The sequence below is a fragment of the Pezoporus wallicus genome, unplaced genomic scaffold (assembly GCF_028554395.1).
Source record: "Pezoporus wallicus isolate ANWC-B61680 ecotype Strahan unplaced genomic scaffold, APGP_CSIRO_Pwel_v1 contig_593, whole genome shotgun sequence".
Lineage (NCBI taxonomy): Eukaryota > Metazoa > Chordata > Aves > Psittaciformes > Psittacidae > Pezoporus > Pezoporus wallicus.
Genome location: NW_026642342.1, coordinates 6,819,508 through 6,846,448, shown reverse-complemented (window position 1 = coordinate 6,846,448; position 26,941 = coordinate 6,819,508). Strand labels below are relative to the sequence as shown.

Genomic DNA, 26,941 nt, shown 5'->3' with positions numbered 1-26,941 from the left:
AAACCAAACAGTTAATCTCTCCTCCATATGGATTCATACAAACAAGGAACTCTGTGCACTACTTTTCAGTATTGCTTTTCTAATTCAGTAAGAAATTAAAAATATGGATAAAGCAAAAAATAGGCAACGGGAACCCTTCTTTCACTTTCTGTCACTTCTCCTAAGCCTTTATTTTTTCCATCACTTCATTTTGTTTAACATGTGAATGCCCACTATCAGAATATTGTCAGAATTTTAACGTTGTTTAAACTCTATGTGAACAACTTTATAGTATAGTCTTTTCCACAGAAATTGAGAAAACACCATGCCTAAGCTTTCTGTAAGAGCTTCTCTAGCGTTGCATCTTTTACTATGGCTAATACTAGAGTGCTTTTGTTTATTCAGAAGATTATCCACTGTCAATATACCTTGTGAACTTGAAGGTGAAAAACAGATTTTCTTGATGATTTGCGCTTCTGAAGGTTCTTATTACTCTATCAGTAGTAATATAGCAGGGTAAATACAGCATATTATGTTAAAAGTATTTTAAATCATAATATCTCAGGTAATTTATGCTGCTAAAAAAGTAGTGGAAAGATTATTATGAGACTGAACATCTTTCTTCCCTGAGTTTAAAGTCCTAATTCTTCACTGACATAAAAAGAAAGGAAGGTTTTCCTGTTTCTTCCTCTGCCTTGATATTAAAGAATGAGATAAAATTCTTCCTCCATTTATCTTGGGGAAAATAAAACATCACTTTTACTTCTGCATCAGAAATTCAATAAAGTGGATTTTTGGATAAATTAGTTTGCTTCAGAGCTCTTTTATTATGTCAAGTCTAAAGATGAGACAAGTCCTAACTTCTTTAATCATATGCTGGGGCAGCTTCATATTTTCACAGAACTGAGAGTTTCTGACTGTGAGCTAAAAGAAAGGACGTTTCCAAAGAAAATGGGGCTGCACTGTTAGAATTGTGCAGAAGCTTGCAAAACTGACCAGATTATCAGTGCTTAGAGCCAGCTTGTTGTTAGAACTATTTAAGTGCAGAAAAGTGTTAGAGCCTTTTACTGCCCATATGGCAGCACCCACTTCTGAAGGCACTTCTGTTAATGGCTAAGAGGAGGTAGAATACTTTCTGTTTAAGCTTTGTGACAGGCAAGCCCTAATATTTTCATAATGCAAATATCTTAGAGGGCCTACGCTTGTATGGTTCTGGAGTTCTGACTTTGTAGGAATCAAAAATAGTTTCTTCCTCCTTCCTCTGTCAAATCAGAAAAGACAATAAACAGTCCCATCCACACTCAAATTAAAAGCCAAACCCAGAAGAAAAAGCAATACTGAGAAGTACATCCTATTGCACTCTTAGTCAGAAGAATGGTTATGTTGACATTTAGTCTTAATATAAAAGCTACACTATAGAGGTATTAATGAAGATGCAAAAATCCTGTTACCCCTCCAAAAAATGTAGCACCTATGAGAACAAAACCAAATTCCTCAGAATCTTGCTGTGCCTTAGGCTGCGCCAGAAAGGTGCAAGTGTAATGAATTCATGACTTCAGACTCAGATGCAGTTTTGGAGATGCCAGACATGCTGTTTTTTAGAACAGGAGCAGCATTCTACCAACTCCTCTGAATACATGCGCTATGCCATTACAAATATTTACTTTAATATGTGCATTTTTAAGACAGAAGCATTGCTGTTCCTGTATCACAGACCCTCTGAAGTCTTGTATTTAAAGGAAAGACAATTTAAAAAATTTATTGGAAATTTCTAAACAAAGCAAACCCAAAATACAAAAAAAATCAAATCTGGAAGAAACGGATGAAACAAGCTGCTCATAGTAATATGGCCCAAGGCAGACTGATACTGAAATGTTTTCTTTGAATGTAAGTATGTATTTCCATTATTTAAAGCAGCGTTGGCACACATCACCTTTCAACACAACCATTCTGAATCTTTATTATTGTAAAATAAAGTCACCATATAGAGAGAAGAAGGAAAAAAAGGAACGAGAATAACTCTACTAATTGTGCAGTCATCTTGAAATTCTTGGTCAATGAGAAGATTAGATGTCAGAAAAGAAGATAAAAGTGAAGATGGAAACCAAGATTTTTCTTTTATATCATCTAATTTTTCTAACAATCCTAGAAAATACATGCTCAAAATTCATTTTTAGAAAAGACATACATTTAAGTCTTGAAAAATTATTGTACTTGCAATTAAATCTAGATTATAAATAAACATATTTACCTCATAATATCAGAAAGATTGCCTCAGTATCAAGAATTGCTTGTTCTTGACTGATGCAGTATCATTATTGTATGGAAACAACTCATCATAAATAGATTTGGGGAATGGGTTGGAGTTCACCTTAATGATGGGTTTCCAGTTCAAGAATTGTCCATTCCCCTTGAGGGGACAAGCAGTCTTCAGATGAAAAGCTTGCCACTGTAATGCTTGCTGAAGAATCATCAAGTGGAGACATTAGTTCAGTCCACCTGCTGAATGTGTCAACTTGTGATGTACCCTGAGGATTCGAACCATCTCGTGCCAGAAACAGTGTCTGATTGATGAGACATTGTGCTAGGTTAAGGTCTTCAGGAACAGAGTTTTTGAACCCGATGTTTGAGTCCTGCTCAGATAACAATTGCCTGAGTAGAGTCCAGTCCTGTTCTGCAAACTGCTGATCTTCAAAATCCACATCTAGAACTGCTGTTTCCGAATCCATCCTCTGTTCAATTGCTTCTCCAACATCCATCTCATATATTGGAGAAAGGGTTTTTGAAGGCCGATGCTCATACATGCAGGTTTTTGCCATTGTGTCATACTCATCTATGTCTCCTGAAATAATTCACAATACTGTACAATGTAAAAATTGCAGATGATCCTCCCCTCAGGGCTGTGTAGAGCAAAATTTAACTCATTCAGGAAGGACAATCCAACCAGGTTAAAAAAAGGGGGATGGAAGGTTATACAAAATCGACAAATTCTGAGGCATTTATTTCCTATATAAAAACCAAAGTATCATTTATAAATTAAGTTAAAGCAGCGATCATCACTGGTAATTAACAATAACCTCCAGAATTAAGTTTCTGATACAGAAAATGACAACATCAGTATACACTTAATGCACATGAAATCCTCATTTACTACATAAATTAAATTTAGACCAGGAGGTGCGTGGAAGGAATTAATAGAGAATGATTTTGGAATGGTGACTTAAGCTGTGCCAGCTTAGAAGAGATTTAAAAGGAAAAATGTTTATCCACAGGCTTACTTCTACACTGCACATGCAAGGGCAGCTGCAGGCAAGGGCAAGCAAACTTAAAGAAAAACAGTACAACTTTAAATGTCTTGTTCTGTGATCTGGCTGGACATAGATCATCAGCATTTCATTCCTCTTGAATACACAATAGTTGTAATCAACACTATTGTATATTTGTGGTGGGATAAACAGACTGAATTACTGGTATAAAGAAGACAAAGCACAAAACTAGACAAGTATTCATCTAGCTACATGAGACAAGTTAGAACATTTCTGTATATAAACATTAGTTCTAAGTATAATCTCTCTTTTAGGAAATAAGCTTTTACTAGTAAAATTGAGAATTTTTGACATCTCATAAGCTCTAAATGTTCAAACCTGCTCCCACTGATGTATATGGCAAATACTCAGTTATATTCAGTGGGAGAAGGATCCAAATTTGCGTTTAATATATAAATAAATTACAATAATAATAATGCATATAGCTGTTCAGGTAAACAGTTCAGTGCCCTTTAGTTAAGGTTATTACTGTAGTTATTGCACATCCCATTCAGACATACTATACGTCATCAAGCAGACAAAACAAATACTGAGATTCCATCAAAAGCTGATGCTGTCAATGTTAGATTGGATCAAAAATAACTGAAGTACAGACAACTGCATCCAATCTTTTAGCATTACATAAACTCTCTTTTCTTGTAATGAAGTTTCTCATTGACCAGCAGGTATTGACGGATATTTCAAACAGACAAGCATTCATTACCCAAGTGAAATACTTAAAAATAGTATAGTTTCAGCCAAAATTACTTCAGTTCAGGATTCAATCCTAGACAAATTGCCAAAGCTCTCCCTATTAATTTGCTTTGAATTACTGAATGTTTCTATTTCTATACATTACCTGGAAGTAAATCAGTATTAGCGCATTCAGTAGTTGCTGGTTGACTGTCTCTCACTTGACCTTCTTGAGTCAGTAGTTGATTCTTACTGGCTTCTATGGGTTTTGCAGAGCTGCTCTTATGCACATCAGAATTAACTTCTCTCTGATGAAGATCCAAATGGCAAGGTCTTTCTTGAGATTTTGCATCACTGTCTAAGTACTTATTGCACTGGTTAAATTCACTTGCCACCTCATTCTTCATGTTTGCTTTCTGTTTTTCTCCTGGACATGGACTAGCTGCTGAGCATACTTTCTCTGGGCAGTTTTGTTCAGTCATTGAAACACCTTGATCCCCCTTCCTTGGGATTTCAGTGCCATGAGGATGTAGGAGAGGACTTTCACTTTTATCTGATTTATTGTCTCTCTCTTTATGCTGTTTGGAATGCAGGAATCCATCTTCAATTTCCAGTGAGTATCCAGAATAGAAAGTATTTCCATGGTGCTCTTGAGAAACACTGTCAAATACTTCTGAAGGAGTAAGAGAATCTATTGAATGCTGACGTGAAGTATGAGAGTCCACTCTATCATCAGTTGCCAATTCTTCACATTCATCTACGGAAAGTAAAACAGATCGTTTGAAGTTTTTAGTTTTAGGGAACCCTTGACTTGCAACATCATTTTCTGTTGCATCTTCAAAAGCTAAATTATCGATTCCTTGGAACTGCTGAGTAGGAACATTTGGTGGAGGAAGTTTTCCTGCAACATTCTCTGCTTCAGATCTGTCGTCTTCTGTTTCATCAGCAGAAGAAGAAACCTGGTCTGCTTCCTGAGTAAACTCTGTGTTACTGAAAGTAGAACTTTTGCTTTCTCTAGTATTGGTCTTCGCACTTTCTTGATGGGACCAAATTTCAGGTCTTTTTCTTGGTATTTCATCATCACTTGCTGAATTAACACGGAAGAGATCAGAACCCTCTTTTTTCATTTTCACTTCTATTCTTAGGCTGCTGTCATAAATTTTTAATTCCTCGGGTGTACTCGTGTCACTGCTGCTTCTTCCGAGAAAATCGTGGCATAACGTAGTGCTGCATTTAGAAATGCCTCTTTCATTGGATCCTTCATCATCCTGAGAGCCCCCTGCATCATAATCTTCTGATCTTGGCTTTATATCATCAGAGGATGTGGTTGCACTGCCAGTATCTGATTCAGGACTCTCTTTTGGATCTAGTGCACCAGTACTCCAGTGGTCCACAAAGGGAATTTCTGCATTTTCATGGTTTTCTGGCATTTCTGTAGGATCTATAGGCTCTGTGTAACTAGGTGAATATTTTTCTGTTATTTGTTCTGTGGAACATTCTGAAACATCATCTAAATCTGCTGAAACTGATTTGTATTCAGTCAAGGCTGATGTGTCACACAGCTCATCAGCTGTAAGAAGTTCCTCCATATGAATCTGAGGAGATGATGTCTCATCCTCTTCGTTGGTTATGGTTCTGGAAAAGCTTTGTAAAGCATTTTCACCATAGTTAACACCTGTTTCAGAGTTTAATGGATCACTTTGTTCAGTACAGACTTCTGTTGCTTTTGAATATTTCACCAGTTCTGAAGCAGTGGCCTTTTGATTTGTTTCGTTGGAAAAATCTGAGTATCCATCACTGGAAGACTGCGTGTGACAGGGAACTTCAACTGTCTTATCTTTCTGTGTATATTCCATCTGTTTAATTCCAGTCTGATCTCCACAGATTTGACTTGCTTTCTTTCCATTTTGCAGTGAAACATGCAGTTGAGACATAGCTTCTTCTGTAATTAGAGATGATTTGGATTGTATTTTATTTTCCACATTTTCAGAAGGATCTGGCAATTTTTGTTTAATGGACTGACAGGGTGCCAGCAGTTTATCTTCACTGCTACTCTGCATCCCAGGTTTTAAAGCTTCACTTTGCTTTGCAGAACAGCATTCATTATTGTCATCAGGCACATTTTTTTCAAGTTTCTGTCCTGAACTTCTGTGCTCAGAGGTGTGCATGTTCTTCTGGACAACAGGAGACTCACTCCTGGGATGTTTTTGGGCAGAGGACTGAGATTTTAATACAGACTGCCCAGCTGTTTTCATTTTTGGGTCTTTACTATTTGTAATCTCAGCGTGCTTTGATGGAACAGCAGTTTTAGGGGTCATTTTTGCAGTGGCTTTTGCTACAGGTGTTTGTGACTGCTTAACACTCTTCTTCTTGGCTGAAGGATGTTTTTCTGGGTGTGTTGTCTGAACCAGATGCTGTAATACAGATTTTTCTTCATTATGTTTTGGGGACATTCCTGATTTCAGTGAATTGGGCGATTCCCCCTGAGGTCCTAACAAACAGTGAAAAAAAAAGAGACTATAAAGATTGTATATGCCAGTAAAATTATGTTCACCAAATTTGTGTTGGTGTTTAAGCTGAGAAGCAAGATACTCATCTTTGTATGTAACTAAAGGATTTAAGACTTGTTAAAGAATTAAGAATTGAGAAATAGTAGACAAAAATATAATCTTCCATTTACATGCCATCTTTAAAACCAGAGCACTTCATAGGCAATACATAAATGAATTACTTCAGCCTCTAACTGAAGTAGTCATCACTGGAGCAGAAAGCAGCAGCTAACAGTGCACAGAAGCACTGCACAGCAGCTTAGCACAGGAAGTGGGAAGTACTGTGTTCAATTTATATTGTACAGGAAATGAAAGCAGGCGGAAAATAATTATATTAGTTATAATGTGATTAGAATACCAGAATTGATATCACTGCTCAGTCAGCAAATACTGCAAAATCTTTAATACCACAAATTGACACAAGCTGTGTTTTCCATATCATAATGCATTTAAGATAATGCATTTAAGATAACTTGAATATTCTTCCATCCCCAGTAAGTGCCCAGTCCAAATGGAATCAAAGAGTTCCATCCTTTAATGCTTTGTATCTTTGTCAAACAGGGTTTCCTCTCTGTGGTCTTCATTGTTTTTGCCCACACTTGATATAAATAGCTGTAGAAATCAAGTATTTGTGGGGTAGGTCAGTATTGGTAGTGCTCCTCCTAGAGGAGATGATCGAGGAAGGAAGGCATAAGCTAACCAGTTAATAAAGGGGTTGGCAGGCCACAACTTTGATGCATGCTAGAAATGCTTGACCTATAGAATTGATGTTGAACTTGGACATGGTTCCAAGTGCTGAAGTGCAGGTGATCAGCAAATAAAAGACTGCAAAGCAGATTAAACAAGCAGAAGAAAGCACCAGTCGGCAGTGAAGACCATCTTTTAAATATTTTGAAGTTGACACACATTCATTTGCATTTTATAATTCAGGATTCGCCAAAACTTAAACGTGGAAAATACTCAGAATTGTTCAGAAGATTTTGCCAAATGCTTGTGCTGAGGGAAAGACAGAGAGACAAAGTGTTGCATGATAATGGCAGACCATTTCATTTCATTGCTGTATGAAACTTTACCTTGGTTCTTGGGAGAATTGGTAGGTGTGTTTTGAGCCTTTTGCTGTGCTGCAGAATTGCTACTCGCATTCATTTTTTTCTTGAGAACACCTTGCACATTTTGTTCATTACAACCCTTTCCAGTTGATTTTTTGGTCAGACTGCAAAAAAAAATACATCCATTATTTCCAAGCTTTTCTACCAATGTTTAAATTGTACTTAACCAATATATACATGTGCATATTAAAACACATACAGACATTGAAAATGCAACCTAAAGGCATACTTCTTGAAAACAAAACCTGTATGCATGGATATACTTTTATATATATAAATACACAATTGACCCATTTCAGAGTGCTTTAGATGTCTTCCTGTCCAGTTTAATCTAAGGTATCCCAGAAATAGTAAGTTTACAACACCTTGTATGGGCATTTACTGTTCCAGTATGCAGAATTCTGAATGACCTATAACAATTTTAACATGATTAGTATGAAACAATCCCAACAGAAAAGCCAAGCCAATTTTACATTTACAGCAATGTTTCCAATAGCTAACTCAAATGGTTTTGAAAATAACATATGATAGACCACCATTCTCAGATAAAAAAAGAACATGTTCACTTAACACTAAGTTTAATAGTTCACCTGAAACTTCTTTGTACAAACTTATACATGCACATATGTAAAGCAGCGCACTGACTTGTAACATACCTGCTTGTGGTGACATTAGCCTCAAGCTCAGTCTTTTTGGTTTTGTTGATGGCTCCATTTGGTGTTTTCACAGATGACTTTGTTTTCACTATTGTAAAGTGAATTCATAATTAATTATGGGGGAAATGCATTGCGTGTAAGTACTCAAAAAAATCCAATATATTATGATCAGCTATTGAGAACAGCACGGATGCTAAACTTGCAGAACTTCTACCATTTTATGTGGCTATCAGTTCATCATAGATTCAGTTAATAGAGGAGAAATTTAATATTCTTAAGTTAATATTAATTTAGATGAAAAGGGTGACACCAATCTATAGTAGGTTTTTTTAAAGCTTCCTGGGCTGGTTTTCAGTTTATGACCAGTCTGGGACAAGTCAGAAGTGGACTTCAGAAACACAAAAAGTAAATAAAAAATTACCTGTCTGTTTTTTCCCTTCCTCTACCAATTTCTCCTCTTTGGGTTCCTCAGTCTGTTCATTCGCAGTCTGGTTATCTGTGTTTGAGTTCGGGGACTTGCTGGAAGTTCCTGCCACAGTCACTGAAGAGGGAGATTCCTTCCCTGTGGGTTTTTTCAATGGCTTTGTTTTAATCTGCATGCTTGAAGTTACTGACAGCACTTTAGGTCTGGCACCTGCAGTTTTTCCTTCATGGTTCTTTAGTCCTTTTCCACTTCCTGAATTCTTTTGGCCACTTGCAGATGATGTCTTTTCTAGCTCTTGCTTGGTAAGCATGCTTTCAGCCTTTACATTTCCATTATTTTCTGGTTTTGTCTTTATGACAGCTCTAGCCTTTGGTGAAGCAGCTTTTTCCCCAGGTTTTGAATCCTTAGCAATCTTGGAAACTATTTTTTTGCCATCTTTCCCTTTTACATCCTCATGCTTTGAAGCCTTATTAACAGTGTTTCTGTTGGTGCTAGATGTATGTCCAGATGCTCCTAATCCATCAGATTTCATTTTATCCTGATTAGTGGAAGAATATCCCCAGCAATCTTTCTTGCTGTTTTCTGTCCAGGAAGTATTCCTTATACCAACGGATTCAGTAATAGATTTGTTTAGCTAGGAAAAAAAGAGTCAGGAAAACAAAACAGAAGACATTTATAACAAACTACCTTTCATTGCTGAAACACAGCTACTTTTTAAGTAGTACATAAATCTGAAGCAGTAAGAGCATAAAAATAACTTCAAAAATACTTTTGCAGCTCAGATTGCTGGCTTGCAAAGATACAAAAATACTAGAAATAACTAGAGTGAATGGTAAATCACATGTGAAATACTGCTGTATATAGATGATATAGAAATATCTAAGTAGAGTTTTGCTTTTACTTTGGACAAATTACTCTGTAATTTTATTATTAGTATCTGCTGAAGTAGGAAGACTTTGTTGAGTTAGATGTGCATATTTTCAAAGAGGAGTAAAGACTATGAATTCTTACAAACATAAACCCGAAAATACATACATCTTATTTATAATACATGTCATGTTTTTAACCATTACCAACAGTGTATCCAACCAGATAAGTGACAGTATTAATTCTCTCGGGTAAAGAAATATACTGAAACATGGAGAATTAAGTGCATGAAATGGAATCTTTATGATACTAATGCCATTGCAATGTATCCAGACTGTTAAATCATATGAAATCCGTACCGGTTTTCTACTAAATCGTACTGTAGTTTTGAGTGTGAGTCTCGGTAGATGAGTTGTTGAGAGCAGTAGAAAGTATTTTTTCAGGGCAGAGAGTGAATCAGACTCAGTGACTTGTGATGGTAGCAGAGATTCATTAGCTCAGTAGCTCTGGGAAACAGATCAATTTCATTATGTAGCAACAGGGGAATGTGAGGTTCTGAACACAAATTCCTGCCTTTTATTTGAGCTTATCTGCTTGACAGTGTAGCAGAGTATAAGCTGAGTCCTAAAATGTTCTCAGTACTGGACATAACTGATTTTGCAGAAGTAACAGCTCACCAAAAAAACCCAAATTTTTCAAAAGCAAGTTCCATTAAATAATATAACAAATTAATACGTAATTTACAACACATGATGAAAATAGTTTTGTTTGCAAGTTTCTGAATATTTTTATGTTTTGATATAAATGTTTACCTGAGAACTAGTGAATACGGGTTTTTTGCCAAGTCTTCGGTCATCACCCTTGTCAAATGCAGCTGTAAAAGGAATAAGCAGTTTCTTTACTATTCAACAGGAAAGAAAGGAGACGGAAAACAATCCAGGCTACTCAACTAACATCATCTGAAGTCAGAAAGCAGTTCTTTGGGTCCTGTAACTATTCTAGGAAGGCTAATTTTGGTGATATGGCAAATTTTATGTGGAAATATGTGGGTTTATGTTCAGAATAGAAAAATGTGGTATCTGTAATAAAGTCATGTGGCCATAAGGAAGTTGTTTAACTGTTCAGTTTCCCCATTTACAGAACAAGACACTTTTGTTTATCCAAGCTTAGCTCACTTGAAGCAGTGTACTGAGAGCTTTGAAAGTGTACACCATTTAGAAAAGAGATTTTTAAATGTAGAGTACTCATGACTTTAAGGTGACATACTGTACTTTATAGAATATTTCTTTATAAAGAAGAGATTAATCACATTCAATTGTATTAGTTTTCAGAAGTGGTATAGCTAAAATATCTACATATACACAGTAAAGATCACAGTGCCTCTTTAGATAGCATGCAGTGTCCTGTCATGAGAGTTATCCCTCTGATTGTCATGGGGAATTTTCAGGCAGTGAATGCCTGTCTTTTGACGGCTCTGGGAGGGAAGCATTTTTCAATAAAGCTTTAAATCAATCATGCTTGTAGGATACAAAAGGGATATTTATAGATACTGTACAGAGCCAGCAGCAGTAAGATTTCATTTTTGTTTGCATTAATATTTCAGCTGAAAAAAGGCTTTTAAAAATGTAAATGTTCAGTGCCTCATGTTTGTACATGGTTACATTTTATGTATAACAAAAAGCTGCTGAATTCTTATTGAAGATATTGAAACCAATTTTTCTACAGGTCTGTAAAAAAAAAAAAAAATCACACAAAAGGTATTGTGAAAATGGCACCCCAGGGATCTAATCCTTTTTCTAGCAATGACTCTGCACATTAATACGTATCATAGAATCACAGAATCATAGAATAGTTAGGGTATCAATACATTAAGTCAAAATCCATATAAATTTTATGCCTAAGAAAACGCATGAAATGAAAAATATCAACTGTCTTCTTTTGGCATTTTTCTTTCCTTATTACAGCCCTCTAATTCTACATAGGTTAAATCTCCAGAAGATAAATCACCACCAGAAATCTTTTAAGATGAAAGTTGATTTAAGTTATCTTACACATGCTTAATCTGAAGATTAAAGTGTGTCTATTAGTATGGTGTGATCTCTTTGCCTGTAATTAAACCCAGATAGTTTATGCAAACATTTCAGCCTGTTTACACATAAAATGTATGGTAGCTCTGAGTTATAATGTAATCTAAAAGAAAACAAAACCATTTCTGGCAAGATGGAGTTTGGACAACTAAGGCACACCTTTTTTTGTATTGAAAGCACTAGTGCAAAGCAGCCTAAACATTATCTACAGTAAGGACAAAATCATCCCAAAAATAAAACACCCCAAAGGCAGCTCCTCAGCTTCTGGAGGGTTTTATAATCCAGAAAGAAATCATAAACCTGTTTCATACAGTAGCAATGAATGTTATTTGACTACATGCCTAAATCATTCTTGGAGAGACACTCACTGCATCTTTCCCTCAGTATGTAATTTCAGAATATGTTTTTTATCTACCTATAGGTGTAAACAGTTTCATAACTATCAAATCCTAAGCTATTAATATCCTTTTAACAAAAAGGACACCAAAATGTTTCTTTCTCCTTTGAATCAGAAGTGATTTCTTTTCTAACACTGCTGTCAAAGCTAATATTCAGCCGTAACCCGAACTCCCATCGTCAGTTCCACATCCCCAGCATACTTGTGTACTTCAAAACAAAGAAACCTTCAGAACAAAACCTCCTTTTTGTTGGAAATGCTGCCTGTTAAAATCTTGAGAGAACACTGTGCAGCTCCTTAGGGGCTCTCTGCAGTAGCATACACAATATCACAATACCGATCAACTGTGAAGTCAAGCTGTCTGCATTTACTGACGGTGCACGAGAGAAACATTATGCAAGAGACAGCAATGTTTATACCTTATGCAGAAATCAAGAAAGGATAGAAATGGAATTTATAGAATCAGTAATCTGCTTTGTGCAAATTTCATTCATCCCCAGTGCTTATCTCCTTAAAAATGAGACAGATAAGGTTTTTAATCCTATTGCAGTATTTTCAATAGTTCAGAGCAGCTGTAAATAGGAACAGAATCAATCTACATGGGTTTGGTTCCTATTATGTACACTCCTAAATGAAAAGCAGGGGAGACTTTTCACAGAAGATGACTTACTGATTTCCATGTTTGAAACTAGCTAACCATGCTATAGTACTTCTGTTCTAAAATGTGCCTTCAAAAACATACAGCATCACTATTTTTGCTTTAATTTCTATCTGGCATCAGAACACCACCTACATTTTATCTACTAAACAAATAGCTAAAAAATTATAATGCCATTTGAAGCCAGTCATACCTGCTTGTATTTTCTGTTGGTGGTCTGGCCTCATCAGCTTCCAGCTTTCTGTGTGACGAACAGCATAAAAAGACTGAACCAGGAAGACCCAGAGCTTATCACGCAGCGCCTGGATCTTGCACGTAAAACCCTGTGTTCAAGTAACAAATCAGCAGCTGGCGAGGGGCAGATTGTCATAGCAACCAGTCATTATTCCTTTCAGAATCTACTTACTCCCTAAGCTAGATCAATGATGTCATCACTTACATTTTATAATGGTCTGGGAGATAGAGATGCTGTTTTTGAAGGATCAGTGCTCACCACCGTGATTTTTACAATACTTGAAAACCAAGGCATACTACAGCACTACAGAACACCACATTGCTCTTTTTTTCCCCTTCCCCTTTTCCCATTTCTTATAATTCTAAATGAACCCCATAATAGCTCTTTACTGTCAGCTGTGTCACAACAAGGTCACATCCTCTAGGGAAAAATAATGTATCTGATTAAATTTTCATTGCTTTTACCAAGATGATCTACAGTAGTACCAGATTGTAGTAATTCATTTTGCATTTATTTTTCATTCTGTCATACTATTTATGAATTGTCCTCAGCATTACAGACAACCACAGCTTAAATAGCATTATTTAGATTGTGTGGATGTACATGGTATGTTACACACATGGAGACTGACACCTCCCCCAGTCCAAAAAACACACTAGATTAAGAGGCAGCCCTTGCTTCAGAGGGCAGTCTTATTAAACAAAAGCAAATGTAGCTGTGACTTTTACACTAGGGGGGCAAAGATACATAGAGAGGAGAATAAATTCTCTTCCCCTCTAAGTTTAATTTAACGAAACATCTTGATAAGTTCTCATCACAAATTTAAAGCGACAGCAAAAATCAACAGAGCAGTGGTGCCAGTGGGACTTAAATTCTCAGTAATACACAGTAATGTTTTTATTGCCATAGATAGGGTTTCTCTAAAGGAAAAGTGTTAATTTCCACTACACAAATGCCAACATTTGCTGTGCTTCCATCAGGACCTTGAATTTATGCAGATGCTTTTCTGTGTGACCCCAATTGCAGGGCTGAGCCATCCCAGTTCAAAGCACATCATCTGATGTGAACCATTACATGAAACAATACCAGACTAGTTTCTCAGTACAAACACAGCACATTGAAAAACCTACCATCTCTTTCACATTTGTGGAGTCCAACAATGTATCCACAGCTACAAGGAGAAAGCAGCTGTTTTCATTATTAATACTTTTTTCAGTTGCATTAAAAATCAGTTCTAGAAGGTCAGGTTTGCTGCTCATTGCCTGTGCCTAGGAAAACAATAAAAGGCAGCCGTTTAAAACAAAAGAGTGTACTTCATATGCAAAAGCATGACTGAGCAGAGGCTCTGCTCTCACGCTGTGCAGGAGGTATTCCAAAGCAGAGCATCTTCCTTTGTATGCGTCCCATAACCCCACCCCTCTCCAGGCCTCTAGCAAATCATCCTGAGGCCTCTTTTTAACCTGAATTTTAGGGACAAGCACACTGTAATGAATTTACAGCCAAGTGCAACTCTAGATTCAAAGACAAAATGTTTTAACATCTCCCTGTTTATTTAATTCTCTCCGTACTGAGTAAATCTTTAATAGGAGAAATGAACCAGCTGCATGGCTGGGTATGTTCCCACCAGGACCTGCAGCATTGCCACATTCCAGTACAAGTTTGAGTAGGTTGGTAATACAACCATCCCTGTAAGTACAAGTTGTTCTAAGGGTCCAAAAGCTTTTTTTGAAGCTTACGTATGTACTTACCTCTCTCCAACACAGGAAGCGTCCCATAAATTAAGTGGAACTTAATTGAGGCACATACCCTGAGTGCAGTATCAACCCTGCATATCAAAGTAGTAGTGTGCTTTAAAACAACACTGAAAAAACCCCACCCCATAGCACTGCCTAGTTTTTATCTTAAATTTCCATAGAATTGTACTTTAAAGCTAGAATTGAAACTATTTTCCTTATTCATCAGCCTGAAATGTACAAAGTGTGATACAGTTCCATTTATTTGGAAGCATATTATAGCTTGAGGGCACTTTTACCTGAAGCAGAGTAGAGAAGCCTTCGCTTTGTACTACGTGTAGGAAGTTTGCCACAATAAATGTTACACATTCCTCCTGTAGCCTGGATGCCAAGGCTACAGCTGGCTCTGTCCACTTCACTTGGGGAAGGCTATTTATCAGGTGGTCACTCTCCATCAAAAGGAAAACAGCATTCTTGTGGCTCTTCAAATAAAACAGAAATTAGCCTGTTGCCAAGTAATCACCTAAAGAATTGCTGCTCATAAAATAGCCTCTGTTTAGTTACTGAAACACACAGGATCCAATCCTGTGTCAATTTTCCTTCTTGAAATAAATCTGAAGTTTGATAATTCTGACCATTTTATACCTACCTTTGAAACTAAAGCAGAAAAAGAAAAATCAGCTGCTGTTTTGCCCACTGAAGTTTTAGGCAGTGAAGTTCTCTGTAGCTTTTACTGTACTTTTTTAATCTGTGTATCATTACGTACTGCAGTCATGAGCAAAATAAAGCAAATACTAACTGCAGAAACTGAATTGCAAAAATCCTTTTAGATCACTGAAAAATGTAATAAATTCTTTAATGAAACAAGTAAGTGAAAGTTTTAGGGGAGTGTGGATGGCCTAGCACTTGGGATACATAAATATCCAAGCATTTTCATAGTTACAGATCCTTTTGCTTTATTGGAAGGAGTCAGGCATCAAATATTTGTCTTCCCACTGAACTTACTCTCTGTTGGCTAACATTTCACTAAGAAATGTAACTGTTATATTTACATTCACATTTAAAACAAGCAAACACACTTGCTAATATTTATTTCCCTGGTCTGTGCCTTTGGTTCTTTCACGTACTGCATCAGCACAGCACCTGAAGGTAGCTTCTACTGGCCAACACATCACCTGAAGAGAACTCGTAATGTTCTGTTATCCACGGTAGAATTAGCCATTAGAAGGGCTGTACTCAACATGACCTAGCAGGTCACTGATAAGTGATGCAGTAAGATCAACAACACTGGAGAAAGCAACAGTTCAGATAAACATTTGACACAAAGACACCTCCTGTAAATTCAGATTATAATCCTGGTTGTCCCATGCAAAGTAGAAAGCAGGGAGGATTTTCTTTATGTATGTTATCATTAAAACATAAAATCTGGCCAACCACTGTTCAACTGTATTTTACTATTTTACTCATTTGTGGGCAAACCCAGTTTGCTTGTCTGCATATAAGGTGGATTAACTATATGCTTATGGTTTAATCTTGTTCCCACTGGACTCAATTACAAGCTTTTTGAATGGTCCAGAATTCAGCCCCTGCTCACAAGGCAATAAGCATTTACTCCCATTAGGCGCTTCCAGGGAAATATAAAATGCCTTCATTGACTTCTAATTAAATCAGCATGTTGTAGGAGTGGCTCTAACTGAATTTTAATTCTCTTGTTGTATTTTTCCCAACCATTCTAAAGCAGAGTCCACGTTACTTAGCTAAAAAACATAAAAGGTCATTTTCTTGCATGTAGAGACACCAGGGGTAAGAACCTGAACAGTGTTTTAAACTGCACTCCCATTTTAATGTTTCTGTGTTCATCACTGGGGTTTCCCAGAGACTTTCTGATCAGTGATCTCGTTTCCTTTGCACCTTTTCTTTCTCCAGAGGGCTGCCCCACATTAACATGGTTTTACTTTTCCGAGACTGGTAAATGAAGGAATCAGTAGAGTCATACTGTTTAACTGGGTGTAACTGTTAAAAAGTTTTACAGCAGAGAACTGTAGCAGCAAAGGGGATCATAAAACATACAGTAGTCCCTTGAAAATTCATGTCAGACCTTTTCTTCTTTCTCCCTCAAGCGTCCTGAAGCATTTTTGCAGATCGTGCATAACTTCACTGGGAATTTCACAAGTTTTTGGACTGGCTGTCTTAAGAGCCGAGTTAAATGATCACTCACCACAACTGTTCTGTAGGCAGAAGAGGCTTATGCTTTATCTCTTAATTTTGCAATTCTAAGAGCTTTCTAGGCTTCAGTCCATAAAATACCAATGAATCTTCCAAAGACACACCAACACAGATTTGTAAATAACTAAACTAGGAACCAAAACACCACTTGAGTCCAGACTGCAAAGATCTTCCAGAGAAGCTGAGCAGCACTAAGTACCATGACAGTTCTGCAATTACTGGTAGCTTTAAGATAGCTCATATATTTCGACACAAACTAAAACCACACCATCTTCATATATTATAACAGGCACAGAGGGGAAGGAAGGCATGATGTGGCTTAGGTTTACCTTCAAGCTGTCCTGATAATGTTGCACAAGGGTGCCTGGGGAGGAGCTTAGAACTGTGTCTGTATATACTCTTGGCTACGGTACCCACTTGAGCTAGTTTGGAGGTTGATACTGGTGTAACTGTATATAGCTGTAGATTAGAATGAATTGATCTATAATCCTGAAAACATTACTTAAAACTTCTTAAGCATTTATACAACATACCACATACAAGGCTATGTATATATTCTAGGAATAACCATGTACACTGATAGAATGTAATGGCAGAACACCTCATCTTAAAAGCTATAGCTACTATTTTTAGTCTGTTAGAAATTACTCTCTCTAGCAGGAGGACTGTTTGGGTTTTCTAACTGGATACTCTCAAACTTCTCAAACAGCCGTTTAGCTTCGTAATCTCATTTTTCAGGCTTCCACCTCAATATGCAGTAGCAGCCACTACTCACAGCTGATCTGCAGGCCTCAGCACGTGATGGGGTAAATACTCCCTCAAAATAAAAACTCAGGGGCTGAGAAAAACCCACCACAAGAAGCCTTCACAGCCCTTTCAGTGAAGGGCATTTCTTGGCCAGACCCATTTAAGAGCACATCTGTTGAAGTTGGGGTATGTTTGGCAGTGTGGGTAGCCATACCTGAGCTATTTAGCTTTGATAACAACAAGAGATGTGGGGACAAGGATTTTGGCATGGAATGAAGCATCACATACTTAGATGGCTGGTGAGTGCTAGAACCAGAATCATCCTATGAATGCTACCTGAGTGAGTTAAACTTTGTGTACACTAGTCCACATTACAGCCACATATACAGTCATGCTTGGCAGCAGCTGTGCAAATCTACCTTTAGCTCTACATTTTCTTCATATCTCTGTTCCAGTTCAATGCATTTGCAGGCTAATTACTGAACCAAATTTCTGTTATCAAGTCTAGATCAAATCAGTTACTTTTAAATCAGCTTTGAGCATTGTTTCATACAGAAACACAATTGGAAAGTACTTTGATCAGATCTAAATTGGAACAGTGTACGTATGTGCCACAAAAAATGAATGCAGAGCTTTGAGGGGACCAGTTCCATGCTGTTATCAGAGAAGCAGAAGTTATGTATGCTATATGCTATACTGTTACTTTATTTTTTAAGTCAGCTTGCCTGTAAAGAAATGGTTTGTCATCACTGACAGCCAGCAATCATCTGAAGTCTGGGAAAAAAAAAAAACCAATTTTTTCCAAAGCACGGGGAAGGACTCTCACAAATGATGTATGCCACCCCCCTAACATTGACGGAGCAATTTCCTGTTTCTTACTATCTGAACATGTAATGCTGTGCTATGATGTCACAGCTGTGTTTCATAAACTTGACTTGTATTATTATGCTGGACTTGGATGTGATTATCATTAGACTCTGTCCCATAAAGCATAACAACGACACCTGCACATCAAAATCTGGTTTTAAATTGTTATTTTAATGGGAAATTTACATAGCATAAGTGTACTACAGATTCAAACTTCTATATTTCTTATCTTTAATAAATTACATTGCTGTATTTTTATACAAAGCACACTATATACCACTTACCAAAGAGTTAATCAACATAACAAGGCAGTTGTTCTGAAGTTCAGTAGGTAAGCTGGCAAAGCTTTTCTCTGACAAACATTTTGCAAAATGTTTTCCTACCCATCTGTTGAAAAGAGAACCTTTCTTAGTTAAAGAAGGAAAAATGTTCTGTCTTCATTTGTTTTAGCATAAGCGATACCTCTATGTAGTGAGGAAAAAGATGTTTAAAATGTGAACATTTTTGTATGCTAAAATAAACCCAGTCTCACAAAATAAAATACTTTGAACAGAAAGCAGATAAATGAAAAACATAAACCATAATTTATTGTATTTTACTTACTTCATGCAAGCAGCATATAGGTTTTCCACTCCCAGCAAGTGAGCAATAGCCATACATTCTAATACAGGTTGGTGTTTTCCAGGAACAGGCTAGAGTTGTCAGCAAATTATCATCATTATTGTATATTCTGACTTACACTAACTGTACAGAAACACAAAATCTTCAGACAGAAGTAGTGTTAGCTACCATGGTATTTAAGTTTGTTTGCCTCTATGCAGAACAGGGAATTCATCTGCTTTCACATGTCAATAAAGTAGCATGCAACCTAGTGAGCCCAATGCATGAAAATGCTCAAATCTAAGCAGTTGTTTGAACTAGTTTTAATTGAACACAAATGTTTTCTAAATATATGAAATCTGACTTGCAAGTATTTCCAAATTCCTGTTAAGAACAATTGCATATATAATGGAATGTATTAAATGATACTCCATGTAACTTGATATATTGAATTAATCATGTGGAATAATTGCTTTTCATCACTTGTGGTTTTAAAGTTTCTATAAATAGGTGGATGATACCACAGGCCTTACTCCCATCATCGATCCCAGTGAATTTAGCAGATTTACACACAAGAATAGGGCCTGTTGACTTCAGCTAACACCTTGACCACACATTTGATAAGTATTTTGTCAATATGATGTGTAACTAATAGAATAAAAATCCTTCCTGGTCTTTACAGTTCACAAGATAGCATGAGAACTGACATACCTTTTGGAAGAAATTGCAGTAATCTCGTTTCAAAATGTAGATGGCTACTTCTTTCAACCCATCGAGGCCATACATATCTGCAATGCTCAGCATGCGACTAAAGAGGAAGCAGTAGCAAGAGGAATCAAAACTCATTTTGACATAGGCATTCTGCTTGCAAGACAGTTTACATGCTAATTTCACCTCCTTGTTCAGTCATAATTTACCGCAGAAACAGACTGATAACAAAGCGTGAAACTTGCCAAAGGATAGTCTTCGAACAGAAACAGGCATTGACCTAATCATAATCTCTCAACCACCAGCTTTGGTGTACATAAAAGTAAGCCTCAGCCACTGGTTGAGAAACTGCTTCTCAGTTTCTCTATTTTATGGCAGCAAGTGAAAAGGGTATTTGTCCCAGCAGAGTTTTGGCATTTTGTAGGTTTTTTCCAAAGATTACATAAAATGTTACTGACTGCATCACACCTGAGAATTATGTCCCTTCCAAATACTAAAAAGCAGTGAGCAAAATATTATTTGATATAACAATCAATACCATCATTTACTTTCTATAGTAACTCATTACATAAACATTGACATTTGGACATACTATAAACAATTCCATATTTTTATTTTAGATAGATATACCAACATTTACCTTGGTTGCTATATATAATCTTTGAGGGATCTAAGACTACTTAGCCTATGCATCAGTTCAAATGAGTATTTAAAAAAAAATTCCAGATATTAACTGCTAAATATTATGACATATAGTATATATTATTCTGGAAACTAAAAAGAAGGTACATGCCAATTGGGACCTATTTTGGTATAAAGCACTCTCCTGGTTTTCACTGTCCTTATGTAACATTCCAAAAATGGCTGGCACACCTTTTCCCGTAGCTGACAAATAAGCAAGGTTCCTTCAGCAGCTTTATTTTTGGAATTTCCTCAAGTATCTTTAGGTGTAATGATCATATCTGACATCTTTGTCTTACACTACTTGAAGAACTGTCCTTTTGACTTTGAACTGAGAAAATACAGAATAAGCAAAAACTGCAATTGGAAAAAGAGGATAAAAGTTGACATATACCCAACATCAACTTTGTCTGGGAAGTCCAGAATACCTCCATATATAAAATGCAAGATGACACTCATTTCTACATGGCTTATGCTGCAAAAGAGAGAAAAAAGGCAAATAAAGACATAAAGTCCAGAATAAAACACACCACATTTCTTAGCCAAAAGTGGTTGATCAGAAGGTTGGTACATCATCCAGCTGTTCTGTGAATGGAAGTTAAATGATCTGATAAAATCAAAGGTATTTTAAACATTACTGCAATGTAAAAAGATCTAAATGGACTATATTTGGGGTGAATTTTGCTACTCAGTAGTCTCGCTGAAACTCTGTAATACTTTGAAAACAAGGCATAAGCAGACTAATGCTGGTATCTAGAGTATTTACACTGGTAGTATGAAGAAAGTGTTTTTTTCATCATCTCCAACCTCTTTACTAGTAATAAGTCAATTACTAAGCAACCCTTTACTTAAAAATCAGCTTATAAACATTAATTCTTGATTTTATGATATATTTAAGCTTTTCCTACAATTAAAATACCCCAAGTAATGTATACGTTAGAATAAATAGAATATAGTCATGCAGATTTAAGCAACAGACACCAATAACTACAAACAAACAGAGGAACAGACAAAAAACCCTCCTTCAACATGCTAAGAAGCAAAATCAGAGCACAGTTTTGTCTATATTAGTACACAATAGCTGTAAAATCAGCAAGGAGTTTACCCACAGTCTTGACAGGTGTTATATTATGCAGAATTGTCATTATTTCAGAGGAAGCCATATGTACCTTACTGATGAGTGTTTAAACAGACAGCATGGGAATCTGCACCAAACAGAAAACCGAACTAGAAAAAGTAAAATTATGGATATGATTCTTAGTAACAAATTATGAGACACTGGCATGGGAATATACTCGTATAAAGATTAACTCTTCTCAGGAGAAAGTGTCTACTGAAAGGTAAGGATGAAATTTTCTTAGCCATGAAGAAATCAATTGGACAGAAGTGTAAATATAAGAATAATTGTTGACTATCAGCTTCTCAACCACACTATGTATAGCATAAAAGCTAAGGAGTCAATTAAAAGCATATTGTTTTATGAGGATTGGGATGTTATAACCAAATGAACAGATAATTTCCTGAGTTTGCAGCAATATTACTACACTGACAGAAAACTAAAACAGTAACACAAGAAAGTATTACTTGGCCAAGCAATTTTATATTAGTTCTGAGCAGTTCTGTCTTGTACCACTGTAAGGTACACAGTTCTTCCTGGAGAAAGCCGAGTCAGTCAAAATCCTGTCTAAACAAAAAGCTAACAAGTATCAGTATTAGTTTGCTTTTAAGGAAAATTTAATCTATTTAAATTGATTTTTCTGATACTGAAAAGAACTAACCTGGCAGTCTCCAGTTTATCTATGAAGTTATAAGTATTCTTCCTACACTCACAGCTCCATTATTTTCAGCTCTCACACAGAAAGCTATTGTGAAAAAGGATACTGGTCAAAATTGTATTACTGCATGATGCTGAGACCATTATTAAACACTACTTAAGACATTTAATTGCTTATTTGTCTTCACATTGTAAATACACTCTTATTGTACAAATAGGTATGAAAAATTACACTGTTGAGACATTCACAGTACTTTTCATGAAATGTACAATGTGAAGTGAAAGAGGAAAATTATAAAATAGACCATGAATATAAAACAAAGGATTATTAGTTCCCTTCTGCTGATTAAAAAAGACTTCTTCCCTCCACCACTTGACAGCATTAACAAGTACTACATACGCTGTTTCATACTGAAGTCAAAACAGTACCTGGGAAATGTATCAGGTTGAAGAAAAGCGTCAAGGCAGATTAATCTTCAGAGCTCTGTACACAGCACAGTTGTTACATATTTGCAGTGATCTTAAATTGCCTACCTTTGCTCCCACCTGACTTGCAAAGAAAACACTTACCCTTGAAGAGTGATGCGCTCTTGGGAGCTTTCAGCCCAACTTCCACTCAGCATAGCAGCAAAGTAACTAGATCTGGCACATAAAATGGCCCTAAGAGAGAAAAAGTAAACATTATTCCACTAGATAACAAATATCTATTATGAGACTCTTTGATAACATTGACTTAAATCTTTGCCCTTTATGCATTAAGGTGTCATCGGTATACTGCATGCCTTTTCTTCAGTATGTTTGGAATTCAAAATATGCTAGAGGAAAACACAAACAGTACTCTAAATTTCTCAGTTAAAGTTTGTTTCTAGTATGACTTTGACATTCACACAGGGGGAATCTATCATCATAAGCATTTTTCTTTAATATGATACAAAATTCCAAATTTATTTACTTTGGTGTATTTACTGAATAGCAGTAAATAATCTTGTTTACATAGCCCCATTTTAGCCAAATGATTATATCCTGAATCTTTAAAAATTCTTTTTATACTACAAAATGTGTATTTTTTTTAAATGAAGAGAGAAGCGTAGAGATTCTCCTACTCAAAACTGGCTGGCCAGCCCATCCTGGAAAGCTGACAAACTTGATCCTGATACATGATACAACAATATGACTGGTATTTCCAGAACTGCTTAAGAAAAGCTATCAATTACTTCTGTTTAGACTTACTACACTTATAAAAGGCATAACTGGTCATAAAGGGGCTAATTGAATTTACTTCTGCTTCTATCAAGGACAATAAAGAAACCCCAGACAGGTAGTCTGTGGAGCTCATTATCTGCACCTGTATCACAGTCTTCACAAAACCATATGGGAAAACCTTTGTAACAGGAGCTTCTTAAGGTGGAAGTGAAAGCGGAGAAAGGAAGAAAAGATAGTGGATGAAAACTGCTTTGTGATTTCAGCCTTCCAGATTTACAGCAGTTACAGTGTGAGCCTTTGTACATTTCATCTGGGCTGTTGCAGCCATAGATAATATTCTTATATATGTGATTTTTTTTTTTTTTTCCTGACACTTACTAAGCTTCCTGTTACTTATAAAATTAGGTCATGCATCTCCTTTGGCAGAAAAAGCAACGTGTTACAGTAGGCTTGAGAATCCTTTCTTCTACATGTGTTTGTTGGCTCTTAAAAATGTTGCAAAGCACTCTCATTTTGTGTAGGAAGAAGTAAGAAGAATTCTATTTATGGTCTCTTTTCTAGTTCTTATATATTCTGGAATCTCTCATCTCTCCTCCCTCCTTCTGCTTCAGAAGTCTCAATACTTTAAATTAGGGACTTCTTGCACATTCCTCTTGTGATTCACCCAGCAATAATAATAATAATAATGAATTTTTTACAGACTGTTTTATATCTCAGTGTAATATGTCCACATGTAAACGGGTATTAATTACATCACAACTTTGTGACATTCTGAAATCAAACATGATCTTGTTTTTGTAAGAGACAATAATACAATGTCATGGAGATGATACAAAATACATTATCTCAAATTCTGTCATCCTTTTGCAAATACATTTTAGCAGTGATCAGGGCCAGATCAACTTCAAGGGCATAGCTGAAGTGAGTATTTCAGAGACTCATTTTAAGTCAGACAGCTACTTAAGTGGAATATGGACAAGTATGTATTACCTACATACACACTGATAACATTGTAACAAAATAATGGAGGCACCATATGAACTGGATGTCCATTTCTCCCTGCTTTCCTGCTGTCATGGTTTGTGCCACAAGTTTATTACTGAACAAACCTGACTTGCTCCCCTCAGAGCTCTAAGAATACAACACAGCATCACATAACTTTGCAAATCATAGAGCAGCGCTGCTGACACTGTACAGTCTATTAGAAGTCCACAGGACTTCATGAGAAAGTAAGGAATGCTGAGATAAGTGGGTGGGAGAGAGTGGGGCCTTAAACTGTTTCGTGTTTAAGAACTTCAGAAAAACCTTAAAATAAGCAAATCATACTGGTACTTTCACCACAATGATACCCAAAGTTAGATTGCCCTTATTGACTCCTACCGTTCACATGATGCAGTACTAACACCATCAAGTTCTGTGCTCGTTCAAGAGCATCCTTGTTTTCTCTGATGTACTGCCATATTTTTTGATGCTGGTTAGACTAGATACATTGCTCCAGGCACTAAGTGGCCTAAATTAAAGAAGCTCTGCTGATGGAATCTGTTGACTTCCTTTTTGCATTAAAGTATTTGTTTCTCTAAGTTATGAGCCTGAGAACATGTCTTATACTAGTGTAGACTGAGAACGTGTCTTATAATAGCGTAGACTGGAAGAAGCAAACAGAACTGATGGACAGTGGTAGAGCAGTTGATGTCATCTACCTGGGCTTGTGTAAAGCTTTTGACACTGTCCCACACAACATCCTTGTCTCTAAATTGGAGAGACATCAATTTGATGGATGGACCACTCGGTGGATAAAGAACTGGCTGGATGGCCTCACACAAAGAGTTGTGGTCAATGGCTCTATGTCCGGCTGGAGACCAGTAACGAGTGGTGTCCCTCAGGGATCGGTGTTGGGACCGGTCTTGTTTAACATCTTTGTCGCTGACATGGACAGTGGGATTGAGTGTGCCCTCAGCAAGTTTGCCGATGACATCAAGCTGTGTGGTTCGGTTGATAACCTGGAGGGAAGGAATGCCATCCAGAGGGACCTTGACACGCTTGTGAGGTGGGCTGATGCCAACCTCATGAAGTTTAACCATGCCAAGTGCAAGGTCCTACACCTGGGTCGGAGCAATCCCAGGCACAGCTACAGGTTGGGCAGAGAAGAGATTCAGAGCAGCCCTGTGGAGAAGGACTTGGGGGTGCTGGTTGATGAGAAAATGAACATGGGCCGGCAGTGTGCGCTTGCAGCCCAGAAAGCCAACCGTATCCTGGGCTGCATCAAAAGGAGCATGACCAGCAGGTCGAAGGAGGTGATCCTGCCCCTCTACTCTGCTCTCGTGAGACCTCACCTGGAGTATTGTGGGCAGTTCTGGTGTCCTCAACATAAAAAGGACATGGAACTGCTGGAATAAGTCCAGAGAAGGGCCACAAGGATGATCAGGGGACTGGAGCACCTCCCGTTTGAAGACAGGCTGAGGAAGTTGGGGCTGTTCAGCCTGGAGAAGAGAAGGCTGCATGGAGACCTCATAGCAGCCTTCCAGTATCTGAAGGGGGCCTATAGGGATGCTGGGGAGGGACTCTTCATTAGAGACTGTAGTGATAGGACAAGGGGTAATGCGTTAAAACTTAAACAGGGGAAGTTTAGATTGGATATAAGGAGGAAATTCTTTCCTGTTAGGGTGGTGAGGCACTGGAATGTGTTGCCCAGGGAGGTTGTGAATGCTCCATCCCTGGCAGTGTTCAAGACCAGGCTGGACGAGGCCTTGGGTGATATGATTTAGCGTAAGGTGTCCCTGCCCACGGCAGGGGGGTTGGAACTAGATGATCTTCAGGTCCTTTCCAACCCTAATTATTCTATGATTCTATGCCTGGCTACACTACATTCTAGAGATTTAGTACATAATCCTAATTCTATTACTTAAGAATTAAAACACCACACACACTATTATGACTTATCTTCTATAAAGGTATTTTTCATGTCAGTAATAACCCCCCCCAAAACATTGGTTTGTGTTTAGAAAATACTAAAAGAAGGGAAATTTTTTACAATCTCTCCTAGTTAGTTATATACTCAAAGGGAACAAAATACAGGCTGTCTAATTTGCTCTCTAGTTTGCTATCTCAAATGCAAACAGACTCATATCAAAGATACAAGGAATGGTACTGACACTTTAATTTGCTTTCCTAAGATAGAGAAGTCCAATAAGCCAAAGTTTTTAATTGGTCTTGGACTTTAGATCTTACAGGGACTCCTGACAATCTTTACACCCACATAACTGAAATAATGAAAGTAAAATTAAGATTCTGTATGCACAGATTGTGAGGAACAGAAAAAATACAATTACTGCCACAGAAACTTTCTACCTGCATTGTAATTTATTCAGTATTTATAGTTGAATATTCAGCATTAAAAGCTGATTTTTCATTCTTTCAAGAGCATGGATTATTTAAGAACAGGT

The 26,941-nt window shown here is 37.0% G+C and overlaps 1 protein-coding gene and 1 long non-coding RNA gene across 4 annotated transcripts in view; one reads left to right on the top strand and one right to left on the bottom strand.

Moving 5' to 3' along the window:
* The window catches only part of LOC130609853 (uncharacterized), a 37,172-nt gene that overhangs the window by 7,203 nt on the left and 3,028 nt on the right, over window positions 1–26,941 (top strand). Inside the window, exon 2 of the long non-coding RNA XR_008974892.1 lies at window positions 17,657–17,724. This is a non-coding gene — a long non-coding RNA (uncharacterized LOC130609853). The remainder of the gene's footprint in view (window positions 1–17,656; window positions 17,725–26,941) is intronic.
* Window positions 1,914–26,941, bottom strand: part of BTBD8 (BTB domain containing 8) — a 35,039-nt gene continuing 10,011 nt past the window's right edge. For all 3 annotated transcript variants that reach the window (XM_057429176.1, XM_057429177.1, XM_057429178.1), the window contains 14 exons: window positions 22,866–22,955; window positions 20,916–20,996; window positions 19,844–19,940; window positions 19,136–19,224; window positions 18,817–18,919; window positions 14,992–15,174; window positions 14,090–14,227; window positions 12,918–13,047; window positions 10,395–10,456; window positions 8,713–9,349; window positions 8,292–8,379; window positions 7,600–7,739; window positions 4,144–6,468; window positions 1,914–2,821 (listed from right to left, as the gene is read on the bottom strand). In XM_057429176.1, coding sequence (XP_057285159.1) covers window positions 2,352–2,821; window positions 4,144–6,468; window positions 7,600–7,739; window positions 8,292–8,379; window positions 8,713–9,349; window positions 10,395–10,456; window positions 12,918–13,047; window positions 14,090–14,227; window positions 14,992–15,174; window positions 18,817–18,919; window positions 19,136–19,224; window positions 19,844–19,940; window positions 20,916–20,996; window positions 22,866–22,955 — 4,633 coding nt within the window. In that variant the 3' untranslated portion in view covers window positions 1,914–2,351. The remainder of the gene's footprint in view (window positions 2,822–4,143; window positions 6,469–7,599; window positions 7,740–8,291; window positions 8,380–8,712; window positions 9,350–10,394; window positions 10,457–12,917; window positions 13,048–14,089; window positions 14,228–14,991; window positions 15,175–18,816; window positions 18,920–19,135; window positions 19,225–19,843; window positions 19,941–20,915; window positions 20,997–22,865; window positions 22,956–26,941) is intronic.